Source organism: Cavia porcellus, unplaced genomic scaffold (assembly GCF_034190915.1).
Source record: "Cavia porcellus strain 051 isolate PalLab524CR breed Dunkin Hartley unplaced genomic scaffold, mCavPor4.1 scaffold_18, whole genome shotgun sequence".
NCBI lineage: Eukaryota > Metazoa > Chordata > Mammalia > Rodentia > Caviidae > Cavia > Cavia porcellus.
This window is the reverse complement of record NW_026947501.1, coordinates 61,330,585-61,348,959: the sequence shown is the minus strand read 5'-3', so window position 1 is coordinate 61,348,959 and position 18,375 is coordinate 61,330,585. Positions and strand designations below refer to the sequence as shown.

Below are 18,375 nucleotides of genomic sequence, written 5' to 3'. Positions count from 1 at the left end.
GTAAAATGGCCAGGTGAGATTACACCACAGGTTCTCAACCAGAAGGGCCCCAGCCAGCCACACGGCCAGCAACCTCGCTCCATGCAGTCTGATGTGCCCAGGCTTGTGCCTGGGTTTACTCCACACATGCTCTGAAAACACCACATCCAGCAGCTCATGATTCTATAGCTCAACTACAACCACTATGTACAAGATAGAGTTTGGCTAAAGAAGACAACACAATGACTGAAGTGCATTTATTTGGAGGAAAAACAGAAACACTCCAAAGACTCATAAGTACTTCTCTTGTGCACACAACTCCTGGCCAGGGGGCAGCTGGCAACTACATGCTAAAAAGGACACCACAACAGAGTCTGCAGGACTTTTTGCTCACACCACATGAAGTTTTAAGGCAGTTTAATTGAAGATCACTAAAACTATAGCGATGACACAGACATGGCACTGGCGGATAACCTGGCCCTCAGAATGCCCCAGACAGCAACAAGTCACCACACTGAGAAGACAAAGCCACCGTTGGGGGCAGACGCGAGTCAGTCCAGCAGGGCATCGACAGGGACAGGCCATTCTAAGACCTCTTCACGTGGTCTGACGGTGGGGCAGGAAATGTGGGCCTCCGATCGCATCTGCTGGTTCACAGAGACCCAGTACGATGTCCAGAATGGATGCGCAGAAGGTGAGAGAAGACAGGATTCGCCACCTGAACCACAGACAGGACGACGGGACACAGGGCCAGACGTGAGGCGGTGAGGCGGGTTAGTGGCTCCACTGGCAGCTCCTCCTGGGCTCAGGGAAGCAGCTTAATGAACACTTCACTAAGCTCTGTCTTTCCTTTGGTGGTTACCACCTGGATCAGGCTTCCTGAGCGGGGTCGGTGCTTCCCTGTGATCCAGTCATGGAACGTTCTAGAACAAAGAAGAGATACTTCTCATTTTCAAAGCAAAGTCTGGCCACCTGCCCATATTTACATCGGTGCCTGGGGCAGGGGTGATGTAGCTGTGACAGTAACGCTAGGCATCATGGCACAGAACCAAGACCCCGAAGAGTCCCTGAAGTACCTTACCCATTCTAATTTCTGAGAGGCTGAGATAATGTGGAATTAACTGTATATACATATACATATATATAATAGTCATCTTGGAGAACAGGTACACATCACATCTGGATCATTTTTACTTTCCTCTTCAACTTTCTCCCTTTAAACTTTCATTTCTCTGTTTCACAGCCCAGTCAGGGTTCTTGATAATATGGTGGTATGATTTCAAGTGATTAAAAGAGATGTCACTTTTAAGTGATTAAAAAAGATTTTAGGAGATAGGTATACAACACAGACATCCCGTGGTATGTGCAAGAGCTTGGTTGTAGGATCTCCAGGATACCAGAATCCAAGGATGCTCCAGTCCCTGAGATAAACTGGTGTGGTGCTTGCATGTAACCTACTCACATACCTTCCCAGTGCTTCAAATCATCGCTAGCTTGTAAACACCACCTACTATGATGTTAGTACTATGTAAATAGCTGTCAGACTGCACTGCTTGAGGAATAATGACAAGCATGCACAGGGTGAGTACAGAAGTCAATGTTTTCCAATTCTTTTCAATGAAGGTTGCTTGAATCCAAGGACACACAGAACCCACAGAGAACCAATTGTACATTATAACTTCTTAGAAATTTAAAAGAAAGAAAAAGAGAAAATTCATTTTTTAAAAATACATCTTTATGGGGCACCCATGCCTGTGCCAAATGATGGAAGAAGAAATATAAAAATGCAGACTATTAGAACAAAATTAGATTAAGTACAGTAGTGGGAACATGTAACAAGCAACTCGAATAGACAGTGGCAACAAGGCCTGCTTGGAGCAGCTGGAAAATCTTCTCTAGGAAAGATAAAAACTAAAAAGGGCACAAGGAAGAGCTAAAGGAGATGATAACTTTTTAAAAGCTAAGTTTTGAGTTCACCACCCACTTTGATAATTCACCACTGAGAATTCAGACCATCTCTGCCTGGAGCACTCTCAGGCACTCTTGGAGTGCTCCATAGAGCCAATCTGTAACTCCTAGGCTAGGACTGATGGTTAGCTATTAGGCACCCGAGCTCCCTCTCTGGGGCTGCACAAGCCAAGGGCATGGCTCAAAAATCAAAGCACTGCTGAAACTCCCTAAAATATAGTAAGAGCATCAGGAACCATCTATTTCTCAGGCAGGGCAGAGCTTAGCCAGGCTGGCTCTGAGATCATTTGGGGGTATAGGGGCTTGTGTGTCCGTCATGTTCATCTTACAGTAGTTCTCCTTCACCCTCATCAGTATCTGGAATGGATAAGAAAGAACACCGTGCTAGTTAATCCTGGACAGTAAGGAAGGCAGTGTGCTCACAGTCATTTCAAAGAAGACTACATGCCAAACTCTCCAGTGAGTTTTCAAATACACAAATGGGTGAGCATGACTTCTAGAGCAAAAGACAGCTGTGATGGGGACTTCTGAAGACTGGAGCTTGGCACAAACTCACATAGGAAGGCCCAAACGTTTCACCAAGAGTCTCAGCTCTGGATCGATGTCTCTCTCGAGGGTTTTGGAACGTAGTGGTCTTAAAAAAGAAATTCAGTTGCAACTCCAAACTTCAATTTTCTCTTCTTTCCTTTCTTTTTTCTTTCTTTTTTTGGTAAGTCAAGGATTGGGTTAAGATTTCTAGTGCAAGTCTATGGCTAAATGGATCCAACCACACTGGCTGGGTCACAGGCTGGCTCTCCTGGGGTGATCTGAAGCACTTTATTCCTCCCCGCCCCACCACACAGTCTCCAAGTCCTCAGGTTCTGTAAGGCAAGTTTGTTATAAGCATTAAATAACAGGAAATGCTTAGAATGGTACTTAACATATAACAAGTGATGTGTAGGTACTTATCTCAAACATCAAATACAAGTCCCAGATGTCACCCTATTTAATTTAAATGAGATTGTAACAGTGGGCCTAAGGAACATCCCAACCTCTGCAGCATCCTGCACAGCTGTCAAACCAGCTATCATACCGGCACTGCCGGGGAGGGTAGGCTCCTCCACCTCAGACTCCCTAAGGAGAAGGTCTGAGACACTGAGACGGGGCACACGCCAAACAGCAGCAGCTCTTGCTCCCGTGAGCATTCTGATACCACAAACAGGATACCAGCCCGCAAACAGGACTTCAGAAGCAAAGGCCACATGCTGCAGGGTTAGGGCTTGGCACTGAATGCAGACCTTCCGGCAGTGTCCCCCTACCTCTAGCTGTTTCCAGTTACACTGGCAACAGCAGGAGCAAGAGCTGAGGTTTGCCATGCATTCAGTTTGTGGGTCAGATGCTGTCAAGTGCTAAGTGCACACTACTGCATTTCATGCTCCTAACCATTATCACAGACCTCGGTATATAGACTCGCAAACCAAGGCCTGGCATAATTAACACGCTCAGCTTGACAGGACAGTGAGAGAGGAAGTCGGGGTCATGCTGACCCTATTGATCCCTGGGCTTTAGATTGAGACCCAACATGCCTGAAATCCTCCAAGGCCCAGAAGTCACACAAGCCCACCCTTGGATGACAGAGAACACGGGCTTGTCTGGTACCCCACAAACAGCAGAGAATAGGTGCTAGAAGCTGCTGAGTCACAAGAGTACTGTGACACTCACTCGACTAGGAATTCTAAGGGTGTCCAGGAGCTGAAGTCAGCGTCAGGCATTGATTTCCTGTTCATCGGGGTATCCAGGGTAACCCTGCAATGAACAGAGATAAGCTTGTCATTTGTGTAACAGGTGCCCAGGCCTCCTCCGCCAGCAAAATGCAAACATGCAGTGTTTCCACGGTGAGCCTTGGGCACCAAGCATGACATTTATGTGAGAGATCAGACTAGAGGATAAGCAGAGAGAGACCAGGAAGCTGCCCACATCAACAAAAATCACCTCTGCACGGAATTCAATCAGGCTCTTTGTGACTCAGCCTTTAGGCAGATAAGCACAAAATGGGAAGAGCCACTTTTTGCCTCTATCTTAAACACAGCCTTTATTGAATTACTTGTTCAGTAACACTAAAAGTCTTCAAGCACTCTTGAAAATGCAGCAGACTCATTTCCGAGGATCTAAGTGGAATAATAGTCCTTCAAATATGAGAATATTAAAATACCAAATTTTTGAAACACATGGCTGCTCCCCATGAACCCTTACGCTTTTTTAGCAAGAGAATGTAGAATTCAGATATGCTCAATCTCACAAACACACCCAGGCCTCAGGACTCATCTGACTAGCTGTGGAGACAGCTCACAGAATCATAAACCTTCCCAACAGAAAGGGAATTGCAAAGTCAGTCAGCACAGTCTCGCAGAAGTCCCAGTGTCCCTTTACAGGACCACAGGCAGGAGGTAAGCCAGTGGGTGCTGGCGCTCTTCCCAGGAGGAACATACCTTCTCCCAGACAGCTGCCTCTGCCTGGGACAGCTGACTGGGGACACCCTGGTCACATACAGAAAAGAGCCCCAGGGTTTCCATGTGCTCCCACATACCCTCCGCCACACCACCACCCACACTTGGCCCTCAGTGCACTGCGGACAGACAGACAGAACACACACACACACACACACACACACACACACACACCCTCTAACCTTACAACGTGGAAAACAGAACTACATATAGTAAAATAAAATGTGCAGTCTACTTTTAAAAGAAGTAAAAATGGAGACAGAAAAGCAAGCAAAACAAAAGAAAAAAAGCAAACCCATCCCATCCCACCAGCCAATCAACCATTCCGGACAAGAAACACCACTTTGGGCAGAAGGTGTGGCCCCGCCCACACATTCAGTGTGGTACTGAGAGCTGGCTGTTAGGTGACCAGGTCATGAAGGCTCACCACTAAGGCCAATCTCTTAAAGGCCTCTGGTGACTTAGACTTGCAGGGATGCACATGCCAGTTCTGCTAGGAAGTGCCTCTCAGACAAAAAGCCAGCCCTCGGTGGTGGGCAGAGGCAGAGACCCCAGGCACCTACGGGAGCACGGCAACAGCGGTGGCCCCTGGTGGCAGGCCGCTCTTGTTCCCCGCCAGGCTCTGGCAGAGCTGGTGGACAGCAGCCTTGGCCATGCCGTAGCCGATCATCCCTGGAAGAAGGGAGAAAACAGCCCAGTTACCATTGGCCACCAGCGACAGCGACACTGTAACAGCAAGGATGTGCAGTCCCCTGAGCCTCTGTGTTCCTTACAATTTTCCCAACAGCTGCTCTGGGCTTGTCGCCAGGATTCCAGGCCAGCAGTAAGGGACAGTGGGAAGGGTCCTGGACTTGAAACACAAAGAGGGCCTCTCACTCGCACTCTCTGGAGGACTGAACAATTACAGATGCTCGGGCCTGTCATCCCATGCGTCATGGGCACTGCAAATGCTAACTCAGATCTGCACTTACTCACACAGCTGCACTAAGGACCCAAGGAGATGGCGCCCAGCAAGGGCCCTGGAGATCTGGCAGGCAGGCGGGGCAGGGAGCACGGTATTGTGCCAAAGGACTTGGCTCTGTCCCTGGTGGGGAGATGCTCTGACGGTGGCTGGCACAGAAAGGGAAGGGTGTTTCTCCACTCTCCCACTCGGTCCCCACAATTGCGGAACAGTCCTCCGGGGATCACGCAGGTATCTGCTGCCTGCTGGGAGCACCTCCTTCCTTATCAGCTGAGGGCAGCAGCAGCCTGTGCTTTCTCCGACTCACTGCCGCCATCCCAGCCTTGAGATTACACAGTCCTCACGTGATGACCTGCCTGCTCAGTGACGAGGGGCACTGTTCTGACTCAGGACCTCCAGCTCAGACTTAAGACCGGTCTTATTTGTACCGTTCTGCACATCTTGTTAAAAGAGCCCTGATGTCTTTTTTTTTTTTTTTTGCACCTTATTTACACAGTACTGTGACTTTTGCTGACTGTATTATAGTTTTGTGTTCTCTTATACATGACAGTACTGCATGTAATGGTTACGGTACAAGCAAAGGCAACAAGTTGGATTTCCACTGATCATTTCTTTGTTGTGAATCTTGTGATGCACATGCTACGTACAATGCCTCATTTAAGGACCTAGTCACAGGAACTGACCTTGGTTGTCACATGAGGAGTGTCTCTATTTTCTTTACTACCATCGTGCGGGCCAGCCAGGGCTCTCCTGTCAACAAAGCCAGGATCACAAGCCCAGCAACTTGCCTGGGCAACTTAATAACTTAGAATGACCCTGTCTCAAAGTAATTTTAAAAAATTAAAACATAAGAAATAAAAAAGGCCTGGGATGTTACCGAGGGTAAAAATCCTGGATTCAATATCCAGTACCAAAAAGAAATTATAAAAAAGAGAGCTTTGTTTCACTAAAACTATAAAACCCACCCTAGTGATTCCTTAGTTTCTTAATATTCCATGCAAACTAACTTTGAAATAATAGTAATTTTAAATAAAATAATATGTGTCTTCAATCCCTGGTACCAAAAAAAAAAAAAAAACCAAAAAAACAAAAAACGTGTCTTTTCAGCTTTTCCCTCAAGTTCCAGCTGTCAAATCCTGGGCCCTGAGCACCCCAGCTCCTGCATGGTCTCCAGCTAGCTGTCCTCCACCTGCGTAGGGCCAAATGAGCGCTCACTCCTCTGTGTTCCCTGCTGCATGCAAATGCAGCTGTTCACTGGATATTGCTACCATGGCAACAAAAAAGAAAGATTAATTACAGTAAACCTCTCTCTTCCTTGGGAAAACCACTCTACCTCCCACACATTGGCAGCCTCTTTAAGCTCCCTGCACACCCATGTCAAAAGCAATGGCTGAGAAGGCTCCCCGAGTCCAGAGAGTGGGGTCACAGTCAGCCTGGGGTCCAATCGCTAACCCACTGCAACAACAACCTTGAACTGTCGGGGGTCAAGGTCTCAAAAAGTCATTTGGGAGCACAAAAAAGAGTATTTCACCATCTAGGGCTTCTTTGTTTACTCAAGGGCAGGAAGCCAAGGTGATGATATAAAATACAACAAACTCAGCAAAGTCTCAGAGCTCTCTTTTCATCCCATATAAACAACACGAGAGTCGGGAATCTGTGGAAGGAAAAGAACAACCAGCAACCCTGTCGGCTTAATTCTACATGAATCACCACCTTCTTTGGCACACAATGTGGACAAGTGACCATTTACAAGATACGGAAAAAGAGCCCATCACTAAGAAGGTAAACACTTTCTTCCCAAACATAAAGCGGCCAGTGTGGCTCCTGAAAAGTGGTTTTCATTCACAGCACTGATCATTCAAGAGTAATCAAGAGGTCCCCAACATTTTAATACAGTTTACTCTCCAGCAGACATTCTGCAAATACAGCCTTGGAAATGCGCAGGGAGCGTTACTCAGTATCTTTCCTAGTAAAAATATTTCATTTCCGGACAAATCTTGGGTTTGAAGAACTAACTACTAAGCCTGATTCATCATTTACCTTCAAAGTATAGATTTCCCCATATTTTGTGGGGAATCTGACCAAAGTTAAAAGGTCTCATGACTCACATTACTTCAGCAGCATCTAACCTAAGAGTTTAAAGACGAACAAGCTTATTATCCAAAGCAGGAGCTGAAGGAAAAAGCAAGCCAGAAGCATACAAGAGTTCACATTTACTACCGCATCTCGGTCTCGACTTCCAGGACCACTTATGGCATTTAGAAACCCACCAGTCACATCGCCACATAACAGAGATGTTATTATTTATCCCCAGCTGCACAAAACCGAAGCTCAGAGTGATTCAGTAACCTGCCAAATGTGTAACAGGAAGAGTCACAGCCACAGCAGACCAGCGGCCTGGGGGCTTCTAGAGCAAGCAGTCTCCACCACGGTCCAGAAACATACACAAGGTACACACACGGCGAGGCTGCATCTGATATCATAACCTGAAAATATAGGAGGGTCAGAAACTCACGAACCTACTGAACCTTATGCTTCTAGCCTAGCCTTCCTCAGACATGCCCAGAACACTTACATCAGCCTACAAAGCCTATTTTATACTCACAGCTGACTTACTCATGTAATTTACTGAAGAGTGTTCTGAAAATGAAAAGCAGAATCAGAATGCTTTCTCACCATTGTAAAGTCAAAAATCTGTTAAGTTAAATCACTGTAAATTGGGGCCATCTGTCCTTACAAACAAAAGGAAAGTAAAAGATTGTTTTTTCCTTCAGGAAAAAAGCATAGTCTTAGCTGTATGTGGTGGTGCACACCTGTCATCCCTGTACTCAGGAGGCTAAAGCAGGAGGATCACTGCAAGTTTGAGGCCAGCTTGGACTACATAGTGAATCCAACTAGTCTGATCTACATAGGGAAACCCTGTCTCAAAAATTTTAAAAAAAGAAAGAAAAAGAAAAAATGCAGTCCTACGGTTTTGTGTTTAAAACATCAAACTATGACCTATTTCTCTACTATTTTCTAATGCCTCTGTCACCTTTCATGGAAGTTAGATCTCAATCAAAAGTATATCTAACATTACACAGCTTTAAATATTGCAACAGCCATGGGCGTGTGAGATCATAAGCTCTGAGAAATGCCGTAAAGAAAACAAGTGGCAAGAAATTGCTAACAAGCACTTGGCAATTCAGTGAGTTACTTTAATACTGAGAAAGCACCCAAGATCTCCACTACTTACACCCAAGGACACACAGAAGAAAAGTCTAATTTTGGTAGCACAGGTGGGCACTTTCTGCCCCTCCATGCTTATTTAAATTCCACTGGCCTTGTCCCGAAAGAGGTGTTATGGATTGAACTGCATCCCCCTAAAATTACCATACTGAAGCCCTAATCTCCAGTACCTGAGGATGGAGACAGGGTCTTTAACACAATGAGGTCATCAGGGTGCGACCCTCCTCCACTATGACGGACACACAGAGAGAAGACACAGTGAGGCACAGGGAGGAGGGGCCATGAGAAGGCCGGGAAAGGCCATAACAAAAACCAGCCCCACCAGCACCTTGCCTCAGACGCCCAGCTCTACAACTGAGAAAGAAGAAATTTCCTTGGTTTAAGCCACCCAGCTTGCGGTGGCCCAGCACACAAATTCAGAGAACAAAAAACACAAAGGAGACTAGGGACTTCGTGATGGAATGGAACAGCACACAATTTGGAAATAATCACGGTCTGGGTTCAAAGTAAGCTTGCAATTTATTTATTGTTGACAATTTATTTAACTCTTCTTAGTTTTCTAATCTACAACCTGAAAGAAAATGACAATGATGCCTACCCCAGGATTAAATAAGAATATACACTCAGTGCAAACAGTGAATCTAATAAGACCTGCCATATTCTGCTGCCTACTATGTGCAGGGCTCCATCTACATATTAACAGCTCTACAGCTTTATGGCTGCTTGTGCTTTGTGCCTGGGTGTCCACCTAAGTGTTATGCAGTCCTGGAGACAGCTGAGTCTAGCATTTGTGATTGGTTCCCTGTCTAGTGCTGGGACTGGTGGTGTGAGTGCTGCACATACAATATAAGGGAGGAAAAGAGGCATGTCCTTCCCTTTGTTTTTGCCCTTTTGCTCTTGTTGCTTGCAGCCACCTCGAATGGTTCCCCTCAGCCATGTCACCCTGCCTTGGAGCCAGCTGAGTATGGACTGAAACCTCTAAAAACTGTATGCTAAATAAACCTTGCCTTCCTTCACTTTGAGTGTCAAGTATTTTGTCTCAGCAGCAAGAGAAAAGTAAACAAGATACTACTCTTCAGAAGACCTTACTGTCATTGCTTTACAAATGACGAGATGACAGTGGAAATCTGGCCAGAAATCAGGGTGAAGAATGCACTCCCAGTTGCCCTTATTCTAAAGAGCTACTTCCAGGACATGTGATCACAAAGTATCAACAATAATTGATGTTTATCTACTAATAAATATCTACGACACCATTCATTTCTGGGTCATCCCTGTACTCAGGAGGCTAAAGCAGGGTATCAGATTGCAATATTCTTCCACTACCATGAACAGAAAGACAAATACAAATGAAAAAAAATCAGGACTTAAAAAGATTCAGACATAAAAGGAAGCAAAATCCACCCAACTGTAAAGCTCCTGAGGAGACAAAGAACTTTCACCCCTTATCCTAGGAAAGGTCCAGCAGCCCAGCAAGTAAGGTTTATTCCCAGTTCAGACACGGAAGTGAAGACTTACCAGGAGTCCCGTCCAGGGCAGCCTTGGCACCAGTCAAGGTCAAGAGGCCCCCTTCCTTGAGGTGCTTGGTGGCCAGGTGGCCAGAGATGGTTGACGTCCACATGCTTTGTTTCCACATCAAGTCACAGTTTTTTAAAAAAGCTGAACAGGAAGAAACAAATGTGGGCTGAGCACTCCCAGACACTGAAATGAGCTCAGGTCACACAGCCCGACCCAGGAAGCTCTCCCAGCCCCCATCCCTATCTACCTGGCCTAGCACAGAACACACAGGCTCGGTGGCCAGAGACACAGGTTTGAGCCCAGCCTGTGCAATCTCAGCTGTCTCACCTGTAAACTGGCAAAAACTTTAGCTAACAAATTATAACAAATCCAGAGTTAACAGATTTGTTGGAGACTGGCATTCATTTAAAGAATACTTACCTTTTTAAGAGTATCAGATTTATAATCAGATCCTATATGCCTATGTCAGCTTTTATCCATGATAAAAATCCAAGGAACTATTACCATATGGCCATAAAGAGGGCTTTTACAGAGCTATATTTTTTTATGGCTCAAAGTTAATGCCATCTTTAAAAACCTTTTAAAAGAACTAAAGTAACAACCATTTCACATTAGCAAGATAGGAGGAACAAGTGTCATACGTCACACCACTGACGAGGCAACTTACATATGAAATCCCATGATCCAGAAAGAAATCCCTCTTGATATCAGAAAAGCGGCCAGTAAATGTGACCCAGGTATTGCATTTCCTTGCTAAAAACGACTAGGAAAAAAAATCTGACAGATCCACATTTATCAGTTCTTCCCCTCAAAATACACAAAAGGTAACTGGGCTATTCTTCCAACCTAACTGCCCCACAAAATAGCAATTCCACATTTTAAAAGTGGTTCACAGAATTTCAACTGCTCTTTCAATGGCATTAGTTACTAAATGTAGAAAGAATGATGAAGTGACAGAAGTACTATTTTCTATCCTCCCAATATAGTAACTGTTTTAGATAGAGATTATCAATGGATACTTAAAACCATTAGAGAAAAAGGATTAGGACATCAGGATATTCACACACAGTACCCCAGTACCATCACGTGGACCACTGACCCATCACAAACAGGAAAATGATCTTCTACAATAGAAGTCTGGCAGTTACGACCTTAGCCAAGCATCAAATTCCTACAGATAGGGCAATCTGTCACTCTAGCCTTCCAATGTGACGTAATATGAAACATATAACATCACTCAGGATGGATTATCAACTCAAAAATGTTTAACCTGAATCAAGTCTAAACAGGAAATAACCAGGGAAAGAGGAACATGTCAAATGATGTCTTAGAGAAAATGGTCAGATAAATTCAGAATATTCTATATAAAATCTGCCTTAAACAGTCTTTGCAAGGCCGGGGAGAGGGATAGATTTTTAAAGCAAAAAACAACATAATTACAATTTGACATTATTAATTTTCTAGAATTATTGTTACATTTCTTATATATAATGATAACATAGAAGAGCAGGCTTTTTCTTTGGAGATTCATGCTGAAATCAGGTCAAATGTCTGCTCATTTTCAAATGGTTTACAAAAAATATGCTAAATGCACATGCACAAGGGAGCCAGTGTGCAAGTGTGGCAAATGCTAACAATTCCTGACTTCTGACAGAGATTAGAAAAGTGTTCACTGAACTGTTCTTTCAACTTTGTGTGACTGAAAATGTTCACTACAGAAAATTGAGAACTTCACAAAAGTTCAAATTTTGAGTTCTTTCAAACTTAAAGTAATCTCTGCAGTTCATGCATATCCCCCCTTTCCTGAAGACAGCAAGCCCTGAAGGTTAGGACAGAAACAATGCTGATTCCATTCTGCCTCTACCTTGAACTTCCCTGAACTCCCCTGCTCATCACCTCTGTGGGAAGATGCTTCTGCACCTGTGAACGAGGTGTCAGGCACTACCTCAGTGTGCTATGGTCTCAATGTGTCCCCCATGCTCAAGGTGATTGTGTCATGAGACTTCTGCCCTCAGGAACGGACTAATTCCACCAATACTGGAGACTACCGACAAAAGGATTAGTTCAGCCCTTTCCTGTCCCTTCTCTTTTGACCTCTGTCATGGGATTACGCAGTTAGGGCACTTCCCCAGAGGCCTGAAGCTCCACTTTGGACTTCCCAGCCGGAACTCTATAAGAAATAAATCTGTGCTCTTTATATATCACCTAGCCTTAGGTATTCTGTTGAATCAGCACAAAACAAATTGAGACACAGAATTATTTGAAAAATTTGGGGAGACACTGAAAAACAGCTCTTGTCTGGCACGCAGCTTGTACTTGATGGATTCCAGCAGGGCGAAGAGCAGAGCGGAATGAATGATTAACTTAAGAGAAGGACTCACACTTGGATTTGGCACTGCCTCCAGCCCAGCCTCCAGCCACACAAAGAATGGCGTCCACCTTCTCCTCACCCAAAAGGTTTCCAACCTCAGTGGTCACCTGGAACAAAAAATGCACAAATGAAATGAAAACGGAAACAGGGTGGCATCCTGACAGACACCTCAGCTCCTTTTCCTCTTCTTTGAAGCCAGTGTCTGTCAACTGACACAGGAAATTACAGGGACGACTCATCTCCAATGAGCATTTTAATCCAACTGCCTTTCGATGTGATTTTCATAAAGCAAATTAAAAGTTCCTTCAGAACATTCTAAAAGGTGGAGACATAAGTACCTCCTGAAATAAAAATTAATAAAGAAAAAGACAAAAGGGTTTTTAGAAAGTCATCTAGACTACATGGCCCTCAGCTAACATTCTAGTTTATTCCTTTCTAAACTTTCTTTCTAAATTATCCAAATCGTAGTCTGAGAAGAGAATTATAATGGTTGAGAAACTGTGTCAACTTGAGAAGCTCAGACACTTAACTCAGCAGTACCACATCCTGCAGCCAGGAGTCAACCCATGAGGTATTGACCACTGCCCAGTCCAGGGAGACCACAGAGATCCGCATCAACACAGTAGCTGGATTAGCTTCTATATACACATATCTATTCACTGTAATGCACAAAGCTTTGTTCTAAAGCCAAGTTCAGAAGACTGCCTAAAACCAGAGGGAGGAAAATAAATAAATAAACCCTCACTAACTGTAACTCAAAAGAAAACACACACAAGAAAAACTGCTATAAGAAACTAAGGGAAAAATTATAAGAAAACAAAGTAAGTCAACAGCAAAATATTGGTAAAGAGACCAGGAAGCTCTCTCTACTTGATTGTTTGAATTTCAAAGCACTGACAGTATAGTCATACCCTCTTGTTGTAAATGGCTAAAAGAACCACCTGAAGACAGGCCCGTGTCCATGAGTCTGTTTCTCTAGGAAGAGTGCAGTGACCCCTCCCACCACTCAGAAAGAATCCCATGGAAGCCAATCTTCCTTCTCCCACACACCACACCAGGGCTCCTTTTAAGAAGATTCCCCCATCTCCCTGGCTTCCGCCAGGTGCTGATGTCTCTCTTGCTGAGGTTCCTCCTGCCACCCTGAGTAGCTCTTCTTTCCCAAGCCACGTCCAGTCATCCAGAGCCTCACTGCAGGATCTGCACATGCGTGGAACCCAAGCTTGATCCAGCATGTCTACCTGTTAGGGAAGCCGGGAGCCAGCAGCAGCCATGCACCTGTTTGACTCCTTTTTCTTTTAACCTCTAACGTCTGTACTCCTTTTATGGTAAAATTTAATTAAGACCATTTTAAGTTTCGCTCTCTTAAGTGTTATTTTTTGCCCAAAAATCTTCTAGAGATGTTTCATCTCCTGTCCTTAGTTGAAGTGCCTCTCCAGGGGCCCATGTCAGATATCGGGACTGAATTTACTCCTGTGGGAATTCACAACTGGCACAGAGTAGTGGGAGGGAGTGTTGAGATGTCTAAACCTAAGCTTAGAACTAAAGCCATTCTCAATCTTCATCTTGCAGCATATTCTTCACCCATATGGACCTCAGAGCCTGCAGCCAACAGGAAACAGACACACCGACCATAGAGACCCACACCCAGAAGGGCTGCAGTTCTCCACCCCCAGACTCTGCCCTCCCATTCCATTTTAGCTTGTATAACATTGTTCCCATGGCACTGCTATCTTTGAGGCATCTTACTGTAGCAGTTGATTACAGCCATCAAACCTCACTGCCCGGCTTCCAATCCTGACTATGCTACCTGCTACCTGTTTGACCTTGGGCAAATGATAGGGTCTTTCTCGGCCTCAGTCCCCTCAGTGTCAAAAGGAAAATATCAGAAAGTTTGTGTTGAGGATGTTATAGACACCAGGGGCACTAATGTAAATAAGTACTTGGAATGGTGCTTGGCAACCAGAGGTCATATCATCTTTACCATTAAACTCAGTACAGCCAGCTGTACCAATGATGTCCAGCAAACATTAGGAGCATATTAAAGAGGGCAATAAGAATAAAAAACACAATCAGCCATCCATAGCTGTGTGCGACACACCAAGGACTCAACCAACCTCAGATCAAAACATTTAAGGAAAAAACTGCTTTTGTACTAAACAAGTAGACTTTTTTTTTTTTTTGCCCATTATTCCTTCAACAATAAAGTTTTTCCAAATTTCCCTCCATGAGTGCAAATGACCTTTATAATTATAAAAATAATAACTAGAAAACAAAAAGCAGTTATCACCAGAAGACAGTCCTCCCTGGGCTCCCCTGTTACGATGGTTGAGGGATCTTTCTGGAATTACCTGGTCAGCCTGCTCAGTAAATGAGTCTGTCATCTTAACAACAACGCTGGCACTGGCCTCTTCATTCTCCACCACGTCGATGCTGGCAACCCACTACAGTAAAGAACAAAATCATTTTGGTCCAAAGACAGCAACATGCTAATCCTTAAAAGAGCCACATCCAAAAATGGGGCGAAGGGGTGGGGGATACGGAGCTAGTCAGGTAAAGGACTGAAAACTTGAGTATCCTTTACGCAAAACACATGAAAACTTGAGTGTCCTTTACCCAAAATGCACTTGGGACTGGAAGTAGAGTCTGCATTTTTCTTATTTTGAAATATAAAATGAGATGTTTTGAGGATGGGACCCAACTCTAAACTAGAAATTTACTTGCTTCATACATGAGTATCTGTGGCCTGCAGGTAATGTTACACAACACTGTAATAACACTAGTATTTTTTGTGCATAAAATAAACTTACACGGAGTAAAATCTTACACGTGGGACAGCATGGAGACCCTCAGACAGTTTTGGACTTGGGAATGCTTTGGATTTTTGATTTAGGAATGCTCAATATAAAAATACAAACCCACTAGAGAAAGGAACAAGCAGTTGACCTCTCCTACATCTTTTAGAGATGCGTATCTCTGGACAACCTGCACTTAACCCCAGGCCATTCCACCTCCAGACACCTCCTTTCCTCCTCTGTGGTTGTCTCCCAAAGGCAACACTTCCAGAGACACTAGGAGTCAATAAATCTTCTGCAAAGGCAAAAATAATTATTTAAGGCTTTGCTGCCATAAAATCAAGCATTCAACTCTGTTATCATAGCAGGACAGCATGGCTACCCACTGCAGGGACACAAAGAAACACAGCTGTGAACCAGTAAAACTTCAGATACTGAAATAGGAATTTCCTTAAGTTTCCATGCCACAAAGTATTAGCAGTCTTTTTATTTTTCTTTTTTGGAAAGGCTCAGAGTGTACCTCAGTGGTAGAACCTTGCCTACCAAGTTCAATGTTCTGAGTTGGCTCACAATACCACAAAACACAAAGAGAGAGAGGGACAGACAGACAGACAGAGAAGAGAGAGAGAGAGAGAGAGAGAGAGACCTCCTGATTTTTTTTTTTTGAAATATAAAACTCAGCTAGTTGTGATGGCTCATGCCTGTAATCCAGGCACTCTGGAAGGCTGAGGCAGGAAGATCAATGTTAAGTATAGCCTAGACAACTTAAGGATTTAGCAAGACCCTGTCTGAAAACAAGAGAATAGAAAGATGTACCTCAGTGCAAAGACTGGGATCGATCCCCAGTACCACAAAAATAAAAAATAATTTTTAAAGAACCTGCTTAGCTCTTGGGCTGTACAAGTGGCTGACCGGATTCCATGATGGAAGACCAGAATTTAGAGGGCTGCTGCCCCGTAGCAGAGAGGAATAGGCTTTGAGTTTGGGAATCAAGAGAGATCAGTGTTTGAATGCTGGCTCTGCCAGAAAGTAGCTATCTCATTCTCAAGCTCCCCGCCATGTCTGGACCCGGAACAAGTTGGTTACTAATGCTTAACAGGGTTAGTATAAGAATTAAGTGAAATGGAGGGATGTCTCCTACACAGGTCCTCACCCAGAAAGCTCTAGGCTCCTTCCAACTGCAGGTCCCAGGAGCAACACCTTCTCCTTAACCTGTCATCACATCAATCATCAACCCTTACTACTGGGACCCTGGCAGCCATGGGGGATGCTGAGACCAAAAAGTCTCCATCCAACCCTTCTCGGTGCTGAGAAGGAAGGGGATGGTGGGACAAACAGCCAGAGAGAAGTAAATCAGACTGCGAGACCCCACCCACGGCAACGGTAAACCGAGGCTTCCCCACCAGAAAAAAGCACAGCCTTTGCATCTGGAAGTGCAAGATGTAAACCGTCCTAAAGAGGATTAAATGAAATTAGGTGTCTACGGAGCTCTGATATGCACAGCCCCTGCAGGAACATGGTCCCCCTCCACCTCTGCAGACCTTGAAAATCCTATTCCCAGTTCTGAGCAGGTGGGTGGGAGGCACGGTGGTGTGTCTGGACTTCTCTAGAAACACAATGCTGTACCATATTTTGAGCAAGAAGACAACTCTGGGAACCTCATTTTGGCCCCTTAGCCAGGCTACTGCTGCTGCTCTTACTAAATTCCCAGGACAGTGCCTCCAACCCCAGGATGGATTTTCAGAGAATGTCAGCAAGGGCTGGGGTCAAGAATCAGGGGACTCCGATCAGATCTGCTCCCATGAGCTGCTCCTTGTACGTGGGCACCTGACTGTGCCAACCACATGAAAAACTCTTTGCAAAGAACCTGTTGGCAGCCACAGGGTTGACTCTTCCGACTTTCAGGTCCAATAGCGCTAAAAACAAAACAGCCACCACTGAAGCAGGTTTGCCTCACGTGTGGGGTAATGAATGTGCCTTCAAGGACAGCGACTCTAATTTAAACCCTATTTACTTGAGAGGAAAGTGAGGTTGGAGGGCTTCGAGCAATCAATTTACTTATGAGGCTACTAAGCCAAAACAGGCAGCCCATTCACCAGGCGTCCTTCTAGCTCTCTCCTCCTGTGGTGTCACCCCGTTCCTCTACCTCCTACTCTGGGGTGCTCCACAGAGTCCAGCCGAACTTTCCCGGCAGGGATGAACTTTCACGCCCCGGGGTGCCCTGGATCACAGCCCTTCCAGGAACCCCCCGCGGCTGCTTTAGGAGCTCCTGGGCCGCGATCACTAGCCCTACCCTGCAGGCGGAGACGCCGCAACCCCGCCACATTACCCAGTTGTGGGCTCGGAAGGCCTGAACGCATCGCGAGCCCAGCGCGCCCCTGCCGCCGTACACCAGCACCCGGCGTGCCTCGCCCGCCGCTGCCGCCGCCATGCTTCGAGTCCCGCCGGCCTGGCGCAGCTGCAAGGCCAGCAAGAGCCCCCGCTCTGCGCGCCCGCTCCACGCTCACCAGCTACAGCCGCCCCGGAAGCGCGGTTCCAGCGCGCGGCGCCACGCCCCCGCCCTTCAGCCAATCAGGGCTCTCACCCTGGGCGCAGGGCGGAGCTGAGCGAGCAGAGCGCCTGTGCGCAAGCGTGGGTGGTCCCTGAGCTGCAGCATCTGCGGGCAGTGCCTAAGTAACGGGAGCCCCAAGTGATTGTCTTAATATTAGTGATTTTATCAGTTTTCTAACTCAGAATTCACTGCGCTTCCTAAAGACTTAGAGTTCTAGGTCTCTTCTATTTTACCAGTTGGGGTAGAATTAAGTATAGATTTGGAGACACATTTTAAAGTAAATAATTGCCAGAATAATCACACAAAATGTATGACATACTGCTGTATACTTTAAATGTTTACGCTTAATAAACTAATACCCTTAAAACTAATTACACCAGGGAGAATTATTACAACTCCTAAAAATTGTTAACATATATAACGCCACAGGTTTTGGCCTGGTAAGGACTTAAGTTTAGTCTTGTTGTCCTTGAACTTTTGTACCCGCGTGATAAATAAGTCCTCACTTGCCAAGAATATCC

The 18,375-nt window shown here is 45.3% G+C and overlaps 1 protein-coding gene across 1 annotated transcript; it reads right to left on the bottom strand.

Annotated features, from left to right (window-relative positions):
• Window positions 1-222: 222 nt before the first annotated feature.
• Window positions 223-17,845, bottom strand: Qdpr (quinoid dihydropteridine reductase). The gene is made up of 7 exons (XM_003465073.5): window positions 17,633-17,845; window positions 14,860-14,952; window positions 12,522-12,618; window positions 10,141-10,281; window positions 4,997-5,105; window positions 3,649-3,732; window positions 223-902 (listed from the first exon to the last, which is right to left on the bottom strand). Exons 1-7 carry the CDS (start codon window positions 17,732-17,734, stop codon window positions 785-787), a joined length of 744 nt encoding a protein of 247 aa, XP_003465121.1. The 5' UTR covers window positions 17,735-17,845; the 3' UTR covers window positions 223-784.
• Window positions 17,846-18,375: the final 530 nt, after the last annotated feature.

Coding starts and splice junctions, on each gene's coding strand:
- Qdpr (XM_003465073.5), bottom strand. CDS start 17,734: ATGGCGGCGGCAGCGGCGGGCGAGGCACGCCGGGTGCTGGTGTACGGC. Junction 14,953..17,632: donor CCTTCCGAGCCCACAACTGG/GTAATGTGGCGG, acceptor TCTTTACTGTAG/TGGGTTGCCAGCATCGACGT. Junction 5,106..10,140: donor TGCCCTGGACGGGACTCCTG/GTAAGTCTTCAC, acceptor CCCTTCTTCCAG/GGATGATCGGCTACGGCATG.